Source organism: Hydra vulgaris, chromosome 01 (assembly GCF_038396675.1).
Source record: "Hydra vulgaris chromosome 01, alternate assembly HydraT2T_AEP".
Taxonomy (NCBI): Eukaryota; Metazoa; Cnidaria; class Hydrozoa; order Anthoathecata; family Hydridae; genus Hydra; species Hydra vulgaris.
Window position 1 is genome coordinate 26,581,637 of NC_088920.1, and position 22,142 is coordinate 26,603,778.

At 26.7% G+C, this 22,142-nt stretch overlaps 1 protein-coding gene across 2 annotated transcripts in view; it reads right to left on the reverse strand.

The window, feature by feature from the left end:
* LOC136075242 (multidrug resistance-associated protein 1-like) overlaps window positions 1-20,492 on the reverse strand; it is a 146,071-nt gene extending 125,579 nt beyond the window's left edge. Inside the window, exons 1-4 of one of the 2 annotated variants that reach the window (XM_065787784.1) lie at window positions 20,366-20,492; window positions 14,668-14,938; window positions 14,494-14,593; window positions 8,596-8,657 (exon numbers count right to left, since the gene is read on the reverse strand). In XM_065787784.1, coding sequence (XP_065643856.1) covers window positions 8,596-8,657; window positions 14,494-14,593; window positions 14,668-14,933 — 428 coding nt within the window. In that variant the 5' untranslated portion in view covers window positions 14,934-14,938; window positions 20,366-20,492. Of the gene's footprint in view, window positions 1-8,595; window positions 8,658-14,493; window positions 14,594-14,667; window positions 14,939-17,277; window positions 17,439-20,365 lie in introns of those variants that run through there. The other variant, XM_065787785.1, reaches the window with a different exon arrangement.
* Between the last annotated feature and the right edge of the window lie 1,650 nt (window positions 20,493-22,142).

Sequence of the window (22,142 nt, forward strand, 5' to 3'; positions counted from 1 at the left end):
TTTTGTTCAACTAATACAGTTTCTCCTAACGCTCTTATGAGATCACTTTTTCTCATTCTATAATAATATCTAAATTTTCGCTCTTTTGCGATTTGTTGTAATTCTTTGACATTTTTGTTTTACATTTTTATACAACAAGATTTTTTTTTTTATTTGTATATTTCTTCTATCATTCTAATATTTTTATTTTCTATACTTAAAGTCTTTTTTTTCTTCTTATAATACATATATAAGTTTTTTTTTTTTATATATATGTAAAGATTTTGTATGATTTCTGGGATTGTTTCTTAATTTTTTTCAGATTTTATAATCTCAATTTTAACACCATTATCAACTTTTCCATCACGTAATTCAAAATATCTCCATTCATGCTTAGTTATGCGCATAGCACTATGTAATGATGGATTTATTGTAGTTTCTCCTGTTTCCATGTTAGTTATTTTAACAGACACTATATTATTTCTAATTGCCCCTAATCTTTCAGATTTTGGATCTATAATTTTTTCTGGTTTTTCAGGATTTTTTCTAGGTCTCCCAACTGGTCATTTCTCATTTACTCCTTTCACTGGATGTATTCTAGGTCTACCAGCTGGTCTTTTCTAATTTACTTCTCTCACTTCAGTCATAGATTCTATATTTGATAACCCATTATCTATAGCAATCATTAGCAATGTAGCGAGATTTTCAGATGTTTTTGAAATGTTACTTTCTTCTAATAGATTTTTAAAATTTTTCTTTGTATATTTCATATTCACTTTATTACATAAAGAAAATAAGTTTAAATTATTTTCAAAAAAAATTTAATATACAATATTCGTTTTATTTCCGTCTGATTGAAATTGTTACAATCTATCAGATAATACAACGGCAAATGCTACAGTATTTGCTGGATCAGCCGCATTAAATCTTGCTATAATTTGTACATCTACTATTCATGATTTTAATCTTTCTGACTGTTTACTAGCATCAAAAACAAAAAGTGGGTATAAATCATTATAATCAGAAGGAGTCGTACTGTTTTGTGTGATCAATTCATTCATTCCAAAAATTTTTTTACTAAACACAGAGGCATCTCTTTAAGCTCTTGAAAATTGCTGGTTTGGAAATGATAAACTACAATCACCAGAAGGATATCTTTCCTGATTAAGCATAATGTACATATTTTTAATGTATATAATGTACATTATTTTAAGTCACAATGATCAAGTATTGAAGTATTAAGTTTTTGGTTTCCATCTTAATTTGTTTGGAATCCTACAATAATGTATCTCGGTTTTTCAGGAGATGTCTGTACGCTAAATTTCCAAGAAAATGTTGTAGATTGTGGAACAGATATAGTATCACACTGCCGCACATGAAAATTTCATGTTTCAATAATCATGATTCAATAGTTTTATAAAGATTATAACTTTCTACATCTGATGGAATCACATGTGGTATAAACAATTGTATTTTATCAAGAATAACTTTTCATGCAGCTGCAGCAGCAAGTCTGAAAATTGTATCATTATCACTTTTTCTTACAAGAGTTAATGTATGTTTAAATCCATAAATAGCTTTGTCGTAATCATCACAGAATTCAAAAATGTGCCTTAAAGGTATGCTAAATGAAAATGCTCCTTTTATAGTTGCCTTCTGAATTATGTGTGCTTGTCTTAATGCAAACCCTGAGTACTACTGTTGTTACAGAATTTTTACACCACAAATGATTGAATCCTTGTGCTAATTGAAAGTTGTTTGGGTATTTAAGCATTCCTAACATTATAGTTGCTTGGCCTGGATGATAAATAGCTTCTAAATCTTGGTTTGATAATTGGTAAGTTATTTGAAAAATATGCACATAATACCATTATTTGTAAGTGACACTTTATCTGCGTTAGTATAAGGTGTTCCATCAGCTTTAAAAAGTCTTCCTTCAAACAAGAGAAAAGCCTCAGATGGAATTGTAAACAAATCTTGTTGCTCAACGTTAATTCTTATTTTTCCTGCACTATTTAAACTTGTACGAGCCACCGGCTCACATTCATGGAATTCAAATCTTTTAATTCCTTCATTAACAGTTATGATTTCTGTAAAATTTAATATTTCAGAATTTGTCACTTTGTTTTTTTATATGCAATATAAAAAAAAAAATTTTGTTAGACGGTTCTAAATAACTAATAATTGTATAAAATACCTACGCAAGTCTAAGACCGCGTCCTTTTTTAACTAGATCTTCTGTTCTTATAGCATTTTCATTTGAGATTTTTTTCTGTTATTTTTTATCGCAGCCCGCATTATTAATTTATTTATAGTTTTTGTTATCTCATCTCCATTATTGATTAAATTTGAAATTATATCTTCAATTTTTTTAATAATAGTGGTATTTGGTTGTAAAACTAATTTTGGAGATGCTTTATCAATTAATTGTTTTCCTATTTCAACTGCAGCATTTCTAGCAGCTTCTATTGCTGATGTTGAAAGTTCTTTTCCTCCTGATTTAGCAGCAGTTAAAGCAGTTATTCCTAAATTGCTAGCAGCCAACCTATTCAATATAGCTGATAATACTCTTGTTACTTTTGACGCTGCTGCTTGTTTAAATAAATTTTTTACACTGTCGAATATGCCACTTTTTCCAATAACATGTTTCTTCACACATCTCTTATTATGAGCAATTAGCATTTTTTATGTACTATATATTTTATTAACTCCCAAAGACCAGGAGTACCATAATATGTTTTACTATCAATAGTTATTTCATCATTTTTAAAAAATATTGTTTTTTTTCCAATGTATAATTTGTCATCCTTAGAATGTATTCCAAATGTAGTATCTGTAGATTTTTACTATTAGTATACATTTTTAGGTAATCTTTTGCAATTCTTCCGAGCCTTAAGGCCTAAGTTTCTTCATAAGAAGGCGTTAGTTCTTTATATGTATGCTCAGCCAATATTTAAGGATAAGCATTTGATAAAGTAAGTGCAAATTTATTAGCTTGATTGTGCAATTTAGACATGTTTTCTTTTAATCCTGCTTGACTATCAATCAATGGCTTGTACAATTTTGTCAAGTCTAACTGTAAATTAGTTTCACCCATCTTTTCATATAAATTGTTCTGCTGTATTCTTTATTTACTATCTAAGAATTCTTTAGCAATTTTATCTCTTTTTTCAGGATCTTCATTTTTAGAAATAACATTTTATTTACTAAAAAATAAAAAAAACGCAAAATAACGATTTATGTTATGTTTTATGTTTTACGTTTTTTTACGTTTTATGTTTTCTGTTTTTTTTTTACGTTTTACTTTAATAAATTATTTTGTGTTTTTACGTTTACATTTTTACTAAATCTAATTTGGAGTATATTAATCGCTTCGTCTTTTCCTTTTTTAATTAATGATTCCTTAGTTTGTTCATAAATTTCAGTTTTTTCTTTTGTTCTAGTTTGTTCAATAATTACTTGAAACTTTTCAAGTTCACCAAGTATTAATTCATGTTCATTGTCATTTATATGTCCATCTACTAAAGCTTTAGAAATATAGTTATTTATTGTATTTAGTTTTGAATCAGCAAGTATCTTAATCTTTTTATGCTTTTTTTAAGTTTAATTTTTTATTAATTTGTCCACCTATTATTGATAACACACCTGCTCCTAATGCTATATCCTCACATACAATAACTACTGGCGCTGCAATTATTGTTGTCAAAAAACCAATTCCAATAGTTCAAAGTCCCAAAGTGCTTGCTAGTAATACATTATCCAGTGCTGAAACTATTTTCCCAGCTCTGTGATACTTTTTAATTAACATAGTTCGCTTTTCTCTCTCACGCTCTATTTCACTTTAAATCTCATCAATTTATTATTAAGATTCTCATTAATTTTTTATTATTTTGTAAACGATATGCATGAGCATGGTTTTCGACAGGTGACTGATTCTTATCAGGTGCATCTGAAAGAGTTGGGTATATTTTATTATAACTATGTTCCATTTTTAATAAGGGAAAAAAATATTTACAATAAGTTAACAAAACATAAACTTTCTTCTTTTTTAATTAATACATCAGAAACAGAATTATTAACTATATTTACTACAATATCAGCAACAGACTCTGATATTACAGAATCTTGTAAACTTAACATTTCTAATTTATGTTCTTGTTTTAGTGAAACTAACGCAACACTTTTAATAATTGATACACCAAACTTTAAAAGAACATTTTGGTGTGAAAAATATTTTATTGTAATGTCATGCTGTGCAAATATTTCATGTCCATTCTCGTTTATTAGTACTGAAGGGTGTTCTAAATCTTTGTGCGGCTTCAAAAGTATTTGTGGAAGTTCAACTCTTTTATATTTGCTTACAAATCTATGCATTGGCGGGTTTATTCTTGACATTTTGTATATGTGAAAAAAGATTTAAAAAACAAATCAGTGAACCATATTAAAAAATGGAATATTAGCAAATGGTGAATTTAGTCTCAATAATAAACCAGAGCCTGCTAATGTATATCCATTCCCATTACGTAAATACATTCCATCACCTAAAGAACCCCCTTTACTTCATGGTCTCAAATTTAAACCAGATACTGCAGCTGTCATTTTAACTCCTTGTCCATACTTTTTTAAGTACACAAGGCCCATTGAGAAATGTTATCAACCATAGCTGATCCAGCTGCTGAATCTATTCCTGTTAATATTCCTGTTGCAAGGGCTGGAGCAACGCTTGATAATAAAAATTTTCCAGCTGTACCAAGTAAAAGTAAAAGTGGGTAAAATATTACTATATTTACGCATTTTGTTTAATACAAAATTATTTTTTTTCTCTTTTATGAAATCTAATAGACAATTCTTTTCCTCGTAAATTCAAAGGGTTTCGATTTTGATCAAGCAATTTAGTTTCTATTTTTGTAGTTGTTTTTAGTGCTACTGGTAAGTAAGTTAAGTTTAAAGGCTCTTGAACAATTTTAAATCCAGGACCTACAGTTACGAAAAATGAATATTTAACTTTTTCTGTTACTCCATTTATATATGGTGATTCTATTATATCACTTGTAACACGTATACTAATAACATTTAATATGTTAACTATATTAGCTGATCCATGGTAACCTGATAAACATATTCCACTGCTAAAACCAAAAACAGTTCTGAATTTGAAGTTGTAAAGTCAACTTTATAACTAGATGTTATATTTAAAACTGATGTTAATGTATTATAATTTCCTTTAAGTTTAATATCTGCAACTCCTGCGCTTATATGGTCGTTTTCTGACATAATCAATTAAATATATTCATTTATATCAGTAATATCATAACATCCTTCTGGAATGTTTTTTTTATGCTAAGTTGCTCCATTATCTGTGCCATATCTAAAATTGTTGTTTGAAGAATCAATATTAGGAAAACTGTAACATGTCTCTAAACCAACTAGAGCCATTTCATATTCTTTATTTTGTCTATGTTGAATAATAGGAGTATACTTAGATTTTATGTTATTACTATTTCTACTTGATAATAAATAAAAAGACATTTCGTTTTTATATATATACAAGAAAATAATTCAAAATTCACAAGTTGGTATAACAAAATTATCTAATCCACTTCTATATTTTTCATAATTTTTTTTAGAAGATAGATCTATAATAAAAAACCCATGAGGGTCTGACCCGGCATCCTTACGAATTCTTATAAACTTGTCTTTTGTCATATCACTTAAAAAACGATCTTTATAAATATGATTTAAATTTTTTGAATCTTGTGGAAATAAGCAAATAAAATTTGTATTTTCTCTTTTAGTTTGTCTAGGTAACATAAAATAATTTTGAGCAAGATAGAAACAATCTACATTACTTTGCCTTCCTCTTATATAATATTTTTCACACTTGTTTTGCTTTGTTAATTGTAAATTATCAAATATCATCAAACTATTTTTATGAATATCAAGATCTTCAGGATCTGGTACATCCTCAGCTGTTTCAAAAAACTTGCACTCCATAACTGTTTCCTCATTTAAATTTTTTGAAATGTCTTCAATTATAAACTCAGGGTTCGCATTTAACCTTTTTATTTTGTCTTGTAAATTAAATAGTTGAAGAATAACGTCTTTTTGTAATTTTTTTTCAAAAGATCTTTTTAACATTTTGTATTCTGGTTGAAAAAGATATTCTCCAAAAACTTGTAAACTATTACAGTCTAACCAACCAGGTCTTAAAAGTAAACTCAATAATATAGTAGTTTTTCCGCAACTTGACTTTCCAACAATAATTCCTCTTATACTTTTAGGTAACAAATTATTATTATTTCTCTTATTGCTATTTATATTCCATAACAAATCTATAATATTCATTTTTTTAATTTACTCTACATAAAAAATGCACTGTGTTAAATGCAAAAACAAAGCAAACACACTAAACTCGCGAAGCGTCGCGAGTAAAAACAAAAGAAATATGCTACGTAGAACTTGCGCTATTTGTGGAAAAACAAAAACCAAATTCTTATGAGCAAAAAACAGGAGGTTATTTATTTCAACTAATTCAGCAACAAGTAAAATCAAATTACCGTGATCAAAGTTCCCAGGTGAAATGCATTTACCTGGTATGAACTTTGCAAGTCCTGGTACTAATTTAGATAAACAATTAACTTCTACTGACGCATACAAAGAATGGAGTAAACCTGAAGATAGAGCTGATAATGCAGCTTACCATCATGATCTTGCTTATAAATACTTTATAGATACAGCAAAAAAGAAATAAAGCTGATAAAATTATGCCCAAAGAAATGAATGCTATAATAAATCCAACAATACGTGAAAGAATTGAACGAGGTATTATAAAACCTGTTATATCAACTAAAGCAAAGTTTAGGTTGGGTGTTGAAAAAAACTACCAATAATCTGTAAAGAAGACAAAGATAAAGAATTAAAATGTACTGACAAACTTGCACACAAACTTCAAAGACCAGTTATAAAATATTTGAGAAAAAGAAAAGTTATTGTAAATGGAATCGATAAAATATGGGCTGTTGATTTAGTCGACATGCAATCTTTTTCCAAATTCAATGATGGTATTAAATACTTATTAATGGTGATAGATATTTTTTTAAAGCACGGAAGGATTGTTCCATTGAAGAGTAAAACTGGAGCTGATGTTACTGATGCATTAAATAAAATCTCTAAATAAAGGTGTAATAAAATATTGGTTGATAAAGGCTTAGAACTTTATTATAAGCATGTTAAAGCGCTGGTTGTTTAGTTATATTCAACTAAAAATGAAAAAAAAAGTTGTGTAGTTGAACTTTGGAATAGAACAATGAAACAGAAAATGTTTAAGTACTTTTCAGTTGATTCTACTAGAAAATATATCGACGTTTTAGATGAAATGGTAAATAAATACAGCAACACAAAGCATTCTTTAATTAAAGTGACACCAGTTTCAGCGAGCGATAAAAAGAATGAGAACATTGTTTCGTGGAAACTAAATAGAAGGTACAATCACAGCCCGTTAAACCAAAGTTTTCAATTAGTAATAGAGTTACAATAAATATAAAGAAGGTAATGTGTGAAAAAGGAAACACACCTAGATAGACTCAGGAGGTTTTTACTGAGTCACAGATTCAGTTCACAGATCCGCTGACGTAATAAATAACTGACAATAATGGTGAAGAAATACAAGGTACTTTTTATGAACAAGAACTGCAAAAAACTAATCAAAAAATATTTAGGACTAAAAAAGTTGCTCGTAAACTCAAAAACAAATTATTAGTAAAGTGGTATGGGTACCCTGAGACGTTCAACTCATGGGTTGACAATAAAGAATTGATAAGTCTGTAAAAAATAATGGACGAGGATTAGTGGTTACATTAAACTCTGGGGATGAACAAATTACACAAATCTGAAAGTTTTTATGCTTTAAAAGGACAGTTTTACTATTACGCTAAATTTAAAAAAATTGATTTAAAATTTCAAAGTTTTTATAAATTACTTTTTTTGGCTCAGAAATTATAGTCATGATGTAACCATAACATATAAATATATTATGGTTGTTAGACGAGCATTATTTTACTTTTGTATTTATTCTACTTTAACTCAAAAATTATGGTTAGAATCATAGCATTAAATATGATATGAAATTCTGGATGAAATTATGGTTGAAATAAATTTTGGCCTCAGATTCGGCCTTTTCTTATACTTACATGACTTTTCTTCCTGATCTCAGGTCCAAAAGAAAAGCTAATTTTGAAACCAAAATATTTTTATGGCTTGCAAATAGTTGAAAAGTATGAACTAGACCAATATTCAAGAAATAATTCAGTTAACAAAAATAGGTACAAAAATTGCATTCAAAATATTTGGATTCTTTTTAACGTGAATATTACCCTAAGAGCAGTTCGAAATTCGAATTACTAAAAGTAATTCGAATTTGATGCCAACTGAATCTTCAGTTAGTCTTTTTTTAGTTTTGTCATTTTATAAATTGTAGTTACACAGTGTTCTAATTTTTAACTTTTTTAACTGTAAATTACGGTATTTTCAAAAATAAAAAATAAAAATTGAATGTATATACTTATGTGCATTTTTCTAAACAACATTTAGTAAAAAGAATAACGTTTCTAAAATTACCTTGTAACCCATTCAAAAAAAAGCAGAGACAGAAAATTAGCTTTAAGAGCAGGACATTCTGGCTAAAATAAAACATTAATTCATATATTTTTGTATTATAATATATTTTTCAGATAAGTTAGTTATACGACATAAAAATAACTTCTTAAAAATTGCTACTATGTAAATTATATACGCATTAACATAAACTATAAATAAATTAACTTTTTTCATAATATTTTAGACGTAAAATACATATAATAATGTTTTTTAAAATATTTAATTATTTTTATGAGCTTGATTAATAATTGAGTGTTTATTTTCATTTTTCAATCGTCATTCTTGTTAATCATCAAAACCAAGACCTCTGTTCTCATTACTGAGAAATTACAACTTTTATTATCAAGGTATTTTATCAATCAGGTCTTAAATACTTTTTTCATTCGGTTGGGAACAGATTTCAGTGAGGGTCGCGGTGAGAATTTCAGAGTGGAAACAGATTTAAATGAGTGTCTTGGTTGCATTATTTTTGTGAACAAAACTTTATTAGAATTCGTATTGCCTTTGATTTTTCTAATTGAAAAACAAAAGTAATTATGCATTTTGTTAAATAATAAATTAGTTAAACGGCCTAACCTCCAGTGAATAAGCAATAAGTAATGAGAAATCATTCTTAAGTAAAAAGTAATTAGAAAAAGGTAATAAATTCAAAGTAATAAGGAATGAGAACTAAATAATAAGGAAAAAATTATAAGTAATAAAAATTACGAAAAATTAAAATTAATAAGAAGTAATAATAATGCAATGTTTATTGTTGGAGTGGTGTTGAGTTATCTAAAAAACGTTAAATACTTACGTTTAAAGCATTATTCAACAAGTTTTGTGTTATAGTCATCAGTTTCTTAGTTATGTTTTGCTAATATAAGTTTTTTTTACAAGCTGGTTTTCAATAAACCGAATTAACGATAATGTTTACGTCTTACTATAACCGTCTTAAAAAATTATTCCTAAAAAGAATCTTCAAGTTTTAATTTGCGTAATTGAGTGCTGGTGCAAAGAAAAATCATCAAGGATGTTCTTGAAGTAAAATTTCAAGTAAACTTATATTATCTTAAAAATGCAACCTTTTGATAATTTATCTGGTATTATATTTAGTGGTTGATAAATAAAGTATTTGTATATAAATATCTAATCTCGATAGTTACTTAATAGTTGCTTAAATACCAGTTTCTTAAGTTATTAGGCAACTGACCCAATTCGTATCAACAAACATAATAGGTTAAAAAGAAAAAGTCTCATGCATTAAAAAAATCTTCTTTGTACATTTTTTTATATGACTTCTAGCAACTAATGAAAGCATTCTCTTAATCATAAATATTAGTTAAAAAACCATTAATAACCTCATCAGTTGCTACAAATCATCCAAAAAAATTCAAAAAATTTAATGAAGATTAATTGAAACATGTGAAACGTTTTTTTAAGCAATGGATTTTATCAAAAGTTTGTTTAATTCTGGCATACTGTTTTCTACTTGTTTCACTATTTTGTATCAATTATTAATAAATCAAGATTGTTTTTATCTGAAAATAGCCGCATGGCTATTAAAAATGATGGTGTTATCGTCTACAGTTCGTTGCTTTCAATTTACTTATAAGTAGTCCTGAAAAAAAAATCAACAATTTTTCTCGGATGCTTCTATCGCCTAGGATAACACTTATTAAGATTCTAATCCAATTTAAAAAGTCCAATCTATTACATTAAAACATTTTACGGCTTGTTTCAACAGAATGCTTTGTTAATTTGTTCTTTATGAATTTCACAAAGACGTGGCAAAGTGCATCTTGAAAGTTCAAAACTAGATTTGTTTTTATCATATATAGATACTTAATAATATAAAAGTACAGTTGATTTGAACCAAATTTTATATTTTTCATATTTTTATGACTATTTTTGAACCTTTTAGGAGCTTTCAAAAAAGTTTTTGAAAGTTTCTTGAAAGCTAGAAAATTTTTGAATACTATGAAAAATCCTATGCCTTTTGGATTGTTTCAGCAGATTAAAACTGTTTAGTATTTAATAAAATTAAGAAATTTCACGTCAACACACAAGTTTAAAAATAAAAATTTCCCGCTTTCAGAAACATAGCAAAAGTTCCAACTAAAAACAGAGAAAGATTGTGAAATTTTCGAAAAAAAAATTAAGCTTTCAGGGAAATTTATACAAATTCCAAATATAGTCATAAAAAGAATGTTATAAGTTATGTCTTAAACAGGTACAGTCATTTACAAAGATTTTTCTTATGTGTTTCAAATATTAAATTTGTAATGTAAAAAATATAGTTTTTAATAGATTGTATAGGCATTATAGATTTTTGCGCTTAATAGCGTCTGTGCTTTGTATACCATGATACACGCAATGCTCCTTTTGAATATTTATCAAAAAGGTCATTACCATATGCTTTATGACCATTTTATATTGTTTCATTGGCACAACTAGTTATTTTACAGCTACGTTGCAGATACGTGATATATAAATAGGATTTTTTTCATTCTTGTCTCATATATAGCATTTTATTATAGAATCAACGTTCATCAGTTGCTTACCGTTAATCAATTTTTCAAATAAGATTCAAGTTTCTTCAGAGCGACATTAAGGAAATTTATAATACTGTCTATTGTATTGAAAATAGAAGACTGCTCATTTATAAATTTTTTTTACATACTTTTAACTATTTACAATATTTTTTTTTTGCCAAAAGATTATTATTTGGTATTGTCATTATAGACGTTCAATACAATATTGGTTTAATGTATATAGTAGAGTAGCATGGCAGGAGAAAAATGGAAAGGGTTTTTCCCTGCTTAACACAATTAGTTTTTTTTTTTTTTGTTTCTACGGAAATAAAAAATAAAAAGTGAAATAGTAATAATTTATAAGTAAAAAAACAAGACTAAAGTTGAAAAAGATTTTTTCTTATTTATATATTTGTTTTACCCTATTTTTTATTTGTTGTTTTTAAATGTAATACAATTTACTTAAGAGCATTTCTTTTTTTTTTGATTTTGTATCTTTCTTAAATATTGACTCTTCTTAATAGTTTTAAAGGATTAGTTGTAAATAATAATCTAATACTTTTAGTTTTAAATAATATTCAAATAAAATACTTCTAAATAATTTTAAATTTTGTCTATTTTAAGCCTCTTACCTTGATCTTTTTCTTTCTAACAATAAAGCTTGGTTTCCCTTACTTGATCAGACTTCTATTTGAGTAAAATATCTTTATCAATCCTTTTTTTAAATGTTTTTTTTAGTAGGATCTTTTATCAAACTCTCATTCCACTATTATTATCATTCTCAATTACACTATTAAAAAAAAAAAGTCCACAACTTTCGATGTTAGTTTTGAGGGTAAAGCAACTTCGGAATCAAGGGATCAATGTTTCACTGAAACTTTTACAGTTGTGTAAGACGGGTTTTGTATCTAAGGTAACTACGCTAGTCTTTGACTGGAAGACAACAAAACGCATTATCTAATAATATTTGGTAAAGTACATTTGGTAACTTGAAGTTAAAAAGACCATATATCGAAAACGTTTTGTTCTTAGTGTGTATTTCAGTTTTTAGTCCCAGCCTTCCTTATACGACCAATATTTTGAGCTACTTTATCAACTATTTCAACGATACTTTCTTTCAACTTTTTTTGTTTTTTCAAATTCAATTCCTAGGTTTTCACGAATATTGTTGGTCTCCAAAAAGAGCATGCTGGTGTGTATGTAGGAATTTCGGTATATGGCAACTTAGCAAGTTATCTTAGCAAGGTAGACTATGAACTATAATACTTCTTAATAAAGACAAGGGTACCTAAAGGTGCAATCTTTATAAAATCAAATTTTAACTTTGCGCTCAGACTGCTATTAAAATTTCGTTTTACCCTCTTTCAAACATTTTTTATTTTTTACACTGTATAACTTTATTTTTTTAAATACATATACTTTGGGTCTGTGGGTTTCAGTCATAATAATTTAAATGGAGTTAACTCTTGCCTCTACAGATCTTGGTATGTTTTCTTTTAGATAGCTAGCTTAAAAATAAAAAAATTGCAACACCTCATATAATACTAAAGGCTCAGCTAAAGTAACCTTTTTTTGTTGGTGTATATTTGAGTTACTTTTAGTTTGTAACTTGGTTGTTTCTATCACACAGTTTTTATATATTAGTTCTTCAAAATACACATGATTTTAGGTTGTGGTTGGTGGTTATTTAGTTCTAATTTAAGCCTAAATTGGTGTCTAATAGTCTCTAATAGCCAATCAGCTATTTCTACACGCTTATATATTTGTTTTTCAATACCTAAACTTACCCACAGCCCGTAAATTGCATATTATGGTGTTCTGTTTGGAATAAAGTTGTATTCTACTGATTGTGACGTATTATCTATTTGTTATTTAAACTACTAAAATTTAGTTTTATTGACAGGCTTTAAACTTTATTAAAAAACTATTGTAAATTACAAAAGTTATGACCATACAAAATTTCCGCCTAGCCCTTTGCCCCCTTATCTCCCCAAAATAAGAGGGTTGTAAATTTTGCATCGTCATACTTTTAGTATTTTACAATATTTTCTATTAACATTTATAACCTGCTGATGAATTTAAGTTTAGCATAAGATTGTAAAGTTAAAAATTTTACTACAAAATTGCCCTCAAGTTTTGGGAGGGAAGGCCGAAATACTTGGGTTATTTTTGTTTCCGAACCTCCATGATCCAACTTTTTGCAAAGCCTCCTCATTTGGCATAGGCATGAACATACTTAAGTTTTGAGTTAGCTCATTACTTGAAGGTGTCAAATTGGAAACATCAAAATAATCATGTGGGCGTCCATGCAGCGTTTACTCGATGAGCACCAACTAGTGTTAAAGTATGAAGCAAGTCATAGCGCTATGCTAAAAGAAATTAATAGCACTGGCTTAATTCTAACAATGATCTAATTTAACAACATCTTAGTGAAACATAGATAAGTCTAAACTTTGTCTGAGAAGCAGCTAAAATACAACTTATCAACAAACAGCTAACTATGATGCGTCGTTGGCCCAACAAAAGCAAACATGCTGGGCCAACAACAGCAAAAACATAAATATTTAATTATCTAAAACAGATTAAAATAAATAATATTAATTATTTACTATATTTTTATTAACCTACGCATTTATTTAATATTTTTCCAGAAAATATTTTGGCTGCAGTATACTCTATATAGTTTGTGTTATTGAGTTGTATTTTGCAGCTTTTAAAGTCCTCTATTCTCTACCCTAGAACATTTTACTCTTCAACTGTCTTTTTCTTATTTTTATTTTCTTTTTTTTTCAATTATATATATTTCAATAAATTTGAATTAGTTAGAATAAAGGTGACGATTGTATAATGTAAAAACTTACAGAAATTATTAGAAGCATCTACATTCTAATAGCTGAATATTTGCGTAATGACGTTTTAAATTATTTGATCACATTGGCATAACCAAAATGTGTAATCATAAACTTAAAGCATCGCAAAATGTATTGTTTGGCGTTTACTGTATTTTTACGTCTATGCAAACAAAATTTATTGTGATTTTTATTAGTGTATTTGTAAAGTTTATTATTTGAGGAAGGCAACCAGAAATGTTTGTCTGTTAAAAATTGCCTTTTATTTATTCAACGGCATGTAAGTTATAATTAGGCAATGTCCTAATATAGTATGCTAGAAAGGGGAGTATTCCACATTGACGAACTATAGTCAATATTTATCTTTCTGATTGAAATAAGTTCACATATTCCGTTTAATTGTTTGTTTTGTGGAGATGAATATTTTTTATTGTTTATTTATCTATTGATTATATTTTTAATTTTGAATAAAAGAAATAAAAAAAAACTTGACCAACCTTTGGTTTAGAAAATGGAAAATTTGGAAAGTAAACCATGTCGTCATGTTGCAAACGACTTCTTTTTGCTAATTTACCTCTTTTATTGTAACAAACAGCGCTAAAAAATAACATTAAAAAGTATTAACAAAAATGCATTGCACTATCTTTTATTAAAATGTTGACGTATGTTACCTGTCTACAGCACCACTCAATGGGGCAAGTAAAGATGACAAAACATAGCCCTGTTTATTAGTTACACTAGATTTACAGAGTATCCAATGGTCCAATACATCGCTAACGATGCGCAAAATTTCTCCACGCTTAAATATCAATTGTGATGTTATCTCTGGAGTATTAGGGTTGTGGTCAAGTTCATTAATCACTGGATCATAGTCATACAAAGCCACACATAAGTTAGGTGAGCGGTTTTTAATTGAGCCTTGTCTTTTTTTAACCATTTTTGCTAAATAAGCAAAAGCGTTTATGTTTTTAAATAACTATTTATTAAATTATGAAGAAAACAGTTAATAAGTAGGAATATATATATATATATAAAAAAAAAAAAGCTAAAAAGAAGAAATAGGATTTAGAAATAGTATCGAAAAACTAGCAAAGAGGTAAAACATACGAGAAGTGTTGTTACATCGACAAGTAAAATTTTAATCTAATTGTAGACCTGAAGAATTACCCCAAAATGCTTTAGATTTCTTAATAAAATACAATGGTTAACGGTGTCAAAACTTCTCATAAGTTGATAAATATAAAGTGAGTAGAACTAAACGTTTAATGAACACAAAGTGGAAGCTTATTTGGTACACGCTATGATTTGAAAATATCTGGGTGGTCTAATTGCTAATTAATTAAGCATAGAAAAAAAGAATTACTTTAAAAAATTGGTAAAGAATGGTTTTATACATCCTTACCAAAAGTATTTTTTCGAAGATTGCAGACTAATCACTTGACATAAACAAACTGCTAGCTGCAAGATCCAAGTCCATCAATTCTGATTTTATTGGAAAAAATTTTTTTTTTTTCAAATCTATAATTCTTAAATTCACATTTTCATTTTTTCTTAAGTTTTTTAACAGTTAGTACGTGTCTAGTACGTATGTACATTTTTATAATGTATTTTGCAATAAGTATCTTTATAGAACAATATTGAAACCATGAATATTATCTCTATTTTCAGTTAATGAGAGTTAAAAATGTAAACATCCTTTTAAAATCTTGAAAAATGCACCATTTATTTTATTATCCACTATTGAAATGTTTTTGGTGGTTTTAATTGCATAGTATAATGCACAGTCATACTTATAACTTCTTTTAATTGCTTGATCTTTTTGAATGGACAAAGTAGTTACAGGCCATGACACTAATTTACCCCAAATACATAAAATGCTGAATTTTTTTTTATACCCGCAATTTTTGAGTTGGTGATGGGTAATACAGCTGAATCGGCTTTATTAGTTGGTTGTTCAAAATCTCCCATAGTGTTTCGTAAGCAAAAAGTGGATTCAATCTCCTGGTCCATCAAAAGAAAAAATATCTCACGGTATTTTGAGATTAAAGACATAATTTCGTTAGATTTTACTACATTTTTCCCATAAAAGACATTGCTTAAGCATGTGCTCTTGTAAAGGCAATAAAAGGTTACCTGCAAACATTAGATGCAGGTTCCTTGGCTGTTAATTTTTTTTCAATCTAGTTTATATGTTTTTTTCTAGTCACTTAATCCTTTTAAGCTTTATTTCTTTTTTATCTGTCTGCATTAGTAGGGTACCGTTGCGGTTTTAAAAATAGATTTAATAAACTTTTTGCAAAGCTTTCTGGAACCGAAATGCGGACAAACAATACAAAATGCAAAGAAACTTAATACAATATCTGAAGAAAATATGTATAAAAGTGCAAAAAAACAACGTTATTTAGGATTTATTCTCATCAGATTCTTGCTACCTTGAAAGTTTTCCAGTTGGAATAATTTAAAAAAATAGGAATCTCTAAAGATTCGAAGACAAACTTAAAAAAAAGATAAAAGAAAAATTTAGCTTTTAAAATTACATATTTAAACAAAAAATTTACATCTTGCAGATTTTCTTGTCAAAAAGAATGACAAAAGTATTGCCATAGATACAAATAATATTATAACAGAGAAATTTGTAAACTCTTTATCAGTTCTGATAAAAATACAGAATGCAGCAATGTTGATTTTAAACTGGAAGTAGCCATGATTTTATTGTTCATTTTCTGTATCATTTAGTAAAAGTATGATTTTATTGCTTTAATGAATCTCAGTTTTCTACTTTAATAATATTCATTGACCTGCAAATTATCAATATTCATATTTTAGCCTAAGGTATGACAGGGTTAGCAAAAGGATGTATCAAATTTTGTATCAGTGTAGCTTTTGGTGATTTGGCTTTATTGCAGATGTGTGGAATTATGAAGTTTAAGAATTTTCAAGATTGTTTTCTTGTCTAGAAAAAAATTTAAAATTCAAGGTTTGTTTTTACAGAAACAATCAACTATTTATATTGCACTACTTTTACTTATCAGTTTGCAGTTCACATATATCAGTTCTCTTTATATCAGAATGGCTCGATAACTTGATACTCAATTTTAGTTTTATCGATGTTTAACTAACTTTTACCAGTGTTTGAATATCATTAAAAAATTTTGTTCTTTTTTTTGTTGTTACATGTTTATGATTTTTTTTTTCACAATTATAAAGCTGTAAAAGCATAAAATAAAGCAGAGAAAAGACATGGACTTTAATAAAAATATCTAGTGTAAATGAAACATTACCTTGTAATAAGGCATTTCTTACAGTTTCTTTATAAAATGATTGCGACTTCTTTATAAAATGATTGCGACTTCAAATTGATTCTTTTCGTTTTAATTTAATCTAACTTTTAATCTTTATGCTTGTTGCGGCAAATTGTTCTTGTTCTTTATCAAACTCTTAAGCCTCTATTTTTAATAAAAAATTATTTAATAAATATATCATTTGAGAAATATAATGCTAAAGTTGAAGCTAAAAAAATGTCTCGATAATTTACAGTAAGATAATGTCTGGGTAATTTAGTGACAAAAGTTTTTGTTACTAAAAACCAATTTGAATTTTAACGTATCAGATTACCAGGAAACAAAAAGTTATAAATAGAAAAAACATTTTATCATCTAATGATTTAAAGGTAAAGATAGATTAATGATCACTTACTCATTATTAAAAGTTACAATATTTGATTATTAGAATTAAAAATATTATAAATATTGATCACATTTAAAGATAATGTTACGGTTATAAAAATTTACGATAACTAAAGCAGTAATACGTGGAAACGTAAAAAATTAACCTGAGTGCAAAAAACATAATTTTTCGTAACACCTAATGAACTTTATCTGTTTGTTACTTTAATTTTTTGCAATCATATTATTTTGTCAACTTTTGAAACAATTAATGCTCTCAAATTAAAATTAAACGAAATTTTTTACAAATATTATATGAGCAAAGTACTTTTTTTATGAATGTCTTTTACTTATAAATGCTTAACTCACTTACTCAGGGCAAATACAGGCATCTAAAAACTATCCCATTTTTGTAACTAATTGGAAGTACAATCATTAAAATACCATGCCTTTCAAAACTATTAGAATACATTATGTATCATAGATTATTTACCTTTCTAGAAAATAACAATATTCTTTATTACAAACAATTTGGATTTTAAAAAAATCACTCCACAGATCAAGCAATTATTCATCTCGTTCAAACTTTTTTCAGGCATTTGATGAAAATGAATATACGCTAGGTGTATTTATTGATCTTAGCAAAATGTTTGACACTGTTGATCATTATATTCTATTAAATAAACTACAAAATTACGGGATTAAGCACTCAAATTTTAAATGGTTTCAAAGCTATTTGTCAAATAGGAAACAATACATTTCATTTAGCTGCGGAAAAACTAATAATATGAATATAAAATGTGGTGTTCCACAAGAGTCAGTTTTAGGACCACTCTTATTTTTAATTTATATTAATGATTTAAGCAAATCGTGTAAGTTACTAGACACTATTTTGTTTGCGGATGATACAAATTTGTTTCAGGCTTGTCACGATATTAAAATGTTGTTTAATTCAGTTAACATGGAACTCATAAAACTCACAGAATGGCTTAAAGCACATAAATTATCAATTAATTTAGATAAAAAAAAGTATTCTTTTTTCCATGCTTTCATGAACGCGATAAAATCCCTTTAAAACTTCTAAAACTTTGTATTGGCAGTCAATTTATAAAAAAAGATTATTAAATTTTTCGAAGTACTCCTTGACAAAAACGTTACTTGGAAAAACCATATACATTATCTTAAGTAAATCTTAAGATAATGTATATGAAAGTAAAATCTCAAGAAATATTGGCCGACTTTATAAAGCAAGGCCATTTTTAAATCAAACTAGTTTAAAATTGTTATATTGCTCCTTTGTTCATAGTTATCTGAATTACGCAAACATTGCTTGGTGTAGCACAAACCAAAACAAAATTTAAAAACTTTTTTATAAACAAAAACATGCAATGAGAATAATATCTAATGTAGGCCGTTTTACTCATTCCAAAGAACTATTTATAAAGCTAAATATACTCAATGTCTACCAAATAAATATTTTTCATCTTTTAGTTTTCATGTATAAAGTTAATAAAAGAACAACACTAAACATTTTTAATTCGTTATTCAAAATAAATAAACATAGATACTTAACCAGATACTTGAACAACACCTATATTCAGCCCAAATGTTTTAATGCTGCAACTGAGTTTTCATTATCCATTAGAGGACCAAAAGAATGCAGTAAAATCCTATCTAATAAACTTAAAACTCTTGAAACTCTTGATGAATTTAAAGTAAAATTGAAGCAAATGCTCCTAGTTGGTAATGGAGTGCTTGACTTTTTCGGGTGACACAGATAAGTTTTTTCGATTTAGTTTAAAGTTTATCTTTGTCAACCCTTTTATGATTTTGGTTGAAGCATGCTTAAATACATATAAATATATATATATATATAAATATATATATATATATATATATATATACACACACATATATATATATATATATATATATATATATATATATATATATATATATATATATATATATATATGTATATATATATATATATATATATATGTGTATATATATGTGTATATATATATATATATATATATATATATATATATATATATATATATATATATATATATATATATATTATAATTAGAAAGGTTCAATTTCTTCTCAATTCTGTGTTTTATTATTAATTTTAGTATTTAATCTTAATCAAGTAAAAAAAAAAAAAAAAATTGTTAAAAACCCTTTTTTATATTTTTTTATTTTATTGCAAGTTTTACTTTTTTGCAAATTTATATTAATCTTTATATACTTATTTATTTAATATTTATTTCTAAGAATTTGTTATTTTACTTTTTATTGATTATTTTATTACTTTTAGAAAAAAAATATATATATATTTATGACCCTGTAACTTTTTGTTTTTGTTTTATCTTTTTAAAAGAAAGTCTTATTTTGTATTTATTAGTAACATTTATATACTCTAAACGAAATTATTTATTTTTCACGGAATCAATCTCGGGGCTTGGCGATAAGACAAATTGTGTCTTCTTCTTGCCCCGGCCATCTGTATATTGGAAATATTGGTTGTATTTATATTTTTATACGGCAAAAAATGGAGAGAAAAAAAAATAATACTAATAAAACGTTTAACATATTCAAAAGACATATACTAACAGTAATATTTTAACATTTGTATGTGTTGTCTAGTTACTTAAACTCATTAAAAAAAATAAAAACACTAAAAAGATTAATATTTTACCTCTACCTAGTAGTCTATAAGGTATACCCTAAAACAACCAAATTAGTTTACTAAATTATATGTTTATTTTTCTATATACCTTAACATTTCAAAGACTGATTTTACATAACCAAACTTATATCATAATAATGCTAACATTTATAATAGAGATAATTTATAAGAGAGGATTTATAACATTTATAAGTGAGGATTTATAAGAAACTCCCACTTATAATCTTTTGATTGTGTTAATTTAACTGCATTTTTATTCAAGAAAAATAAATTGTATTTTTGAAGGTTATTTTTAGAAATTACTTTTAATTATAAATACAAACAAACTTTTAAATGATTTTTTGTAATTCTGATTGATTTAGCGATAACATTTATTTTCTCAAATCTAGAAAGTCTTTGGGCTGTCTTGTTTTTCAAAATTTTTTGTTTAAAGATATTTAAAAAACAAGTTCAATTTTTTTGAACAATTCAGAAAAATGTTTAGATTTCTTTTGTGTGTTTAAAAGCTTCTAAAACATATAAGAATACTCGTGCCAATAATGGTTTTTATTCCGTTAAAAAACAACTGTTACTATTTACCATAAACACCAGTTAAAATATTAATGGTTTCACCGTTACGGAAATGTAGTATCATGTTATAATAAATTTCCGGAAGAAATGTGAAACCACTGCACAGTGGGCCAGTAGGTGGACAAAATGGGAAAAATTTTAGTTGTCTAATCTTGAAAACCTATTTAATTTTAGTATCTACATATATTAGGAGAAATCTATTGATAATTTATTTATATTAAATCCCTTAGTTACCAGGACTCTAAGCATTTGAATATTGAGATAAAATTAAAAAAAAAAATTATAAATAGGTAATTAACGGTGACATCAACGTTGTGTTATATTTCAATTACATCTACGTTTTTGAAACAAAAAATTAGTACATGTTATTCTAGAGAGATAAGAAAAACCAATGTGTGAAATAAATTAGTCATAGCATGTTATCTCAGTTATACTTTGAAAATCACAGATTAAAAAAAAAATTTCTTAAGAAACTTATTTTTTGCCGCACAATAACTAATAATTACCACAATTTGCTATGTGTTGTCTTATATTTATTTGAGCTATATGATGCTTCAATCGAGTTTTAATTGATTGCTCGTCCCCTTAAATCCCCGTTCAGATTTTATGTATGTTTTAACTTGGTTGCTATGGTACTAAATTTTGCATAGCAACAACTCATTTTTACATTAACGTTGTTTTAACAGTATTTTACTTGCGCTAAATACACAATATTGGGGGTATGTATTAAAATGAGACTCAGAATTCTTATGAGGTTAACTTTTTTTGGCTACTATGGATACCTTACTTTGCATAATATAGCAACAACATTTTTTCGGTAGTTGTTAGTAATTTAATTACTAACACTGACAGTAATTTAATTTCTTTTAATTTTAATTACTAACACTTGTAGTAACTTAATTACTAACAAGTATTAGTTGTCCAGGCGGCATATATATTATAACATTTTACTTTTAAATACAAAATACTTGTTACTATAATTATTTAGATATGGTTTCGTTAAACTTAGACATTCATAATTTTCTCCAAAAAACAATCTTAGTATTTCAAAACAAAATATTACTGAAGATATATTAAAATTTATTCAGCCAAAATTTGCTGATTTTAAAGACGTTGATTTTAGACATGCTGTTCAACGATTTGTTTACTTGTATAAAAAAAAGTGGAAATCTGCAAACTATACTGTGAAAAATTTTGAAAAGAAGTTTGTGAACTG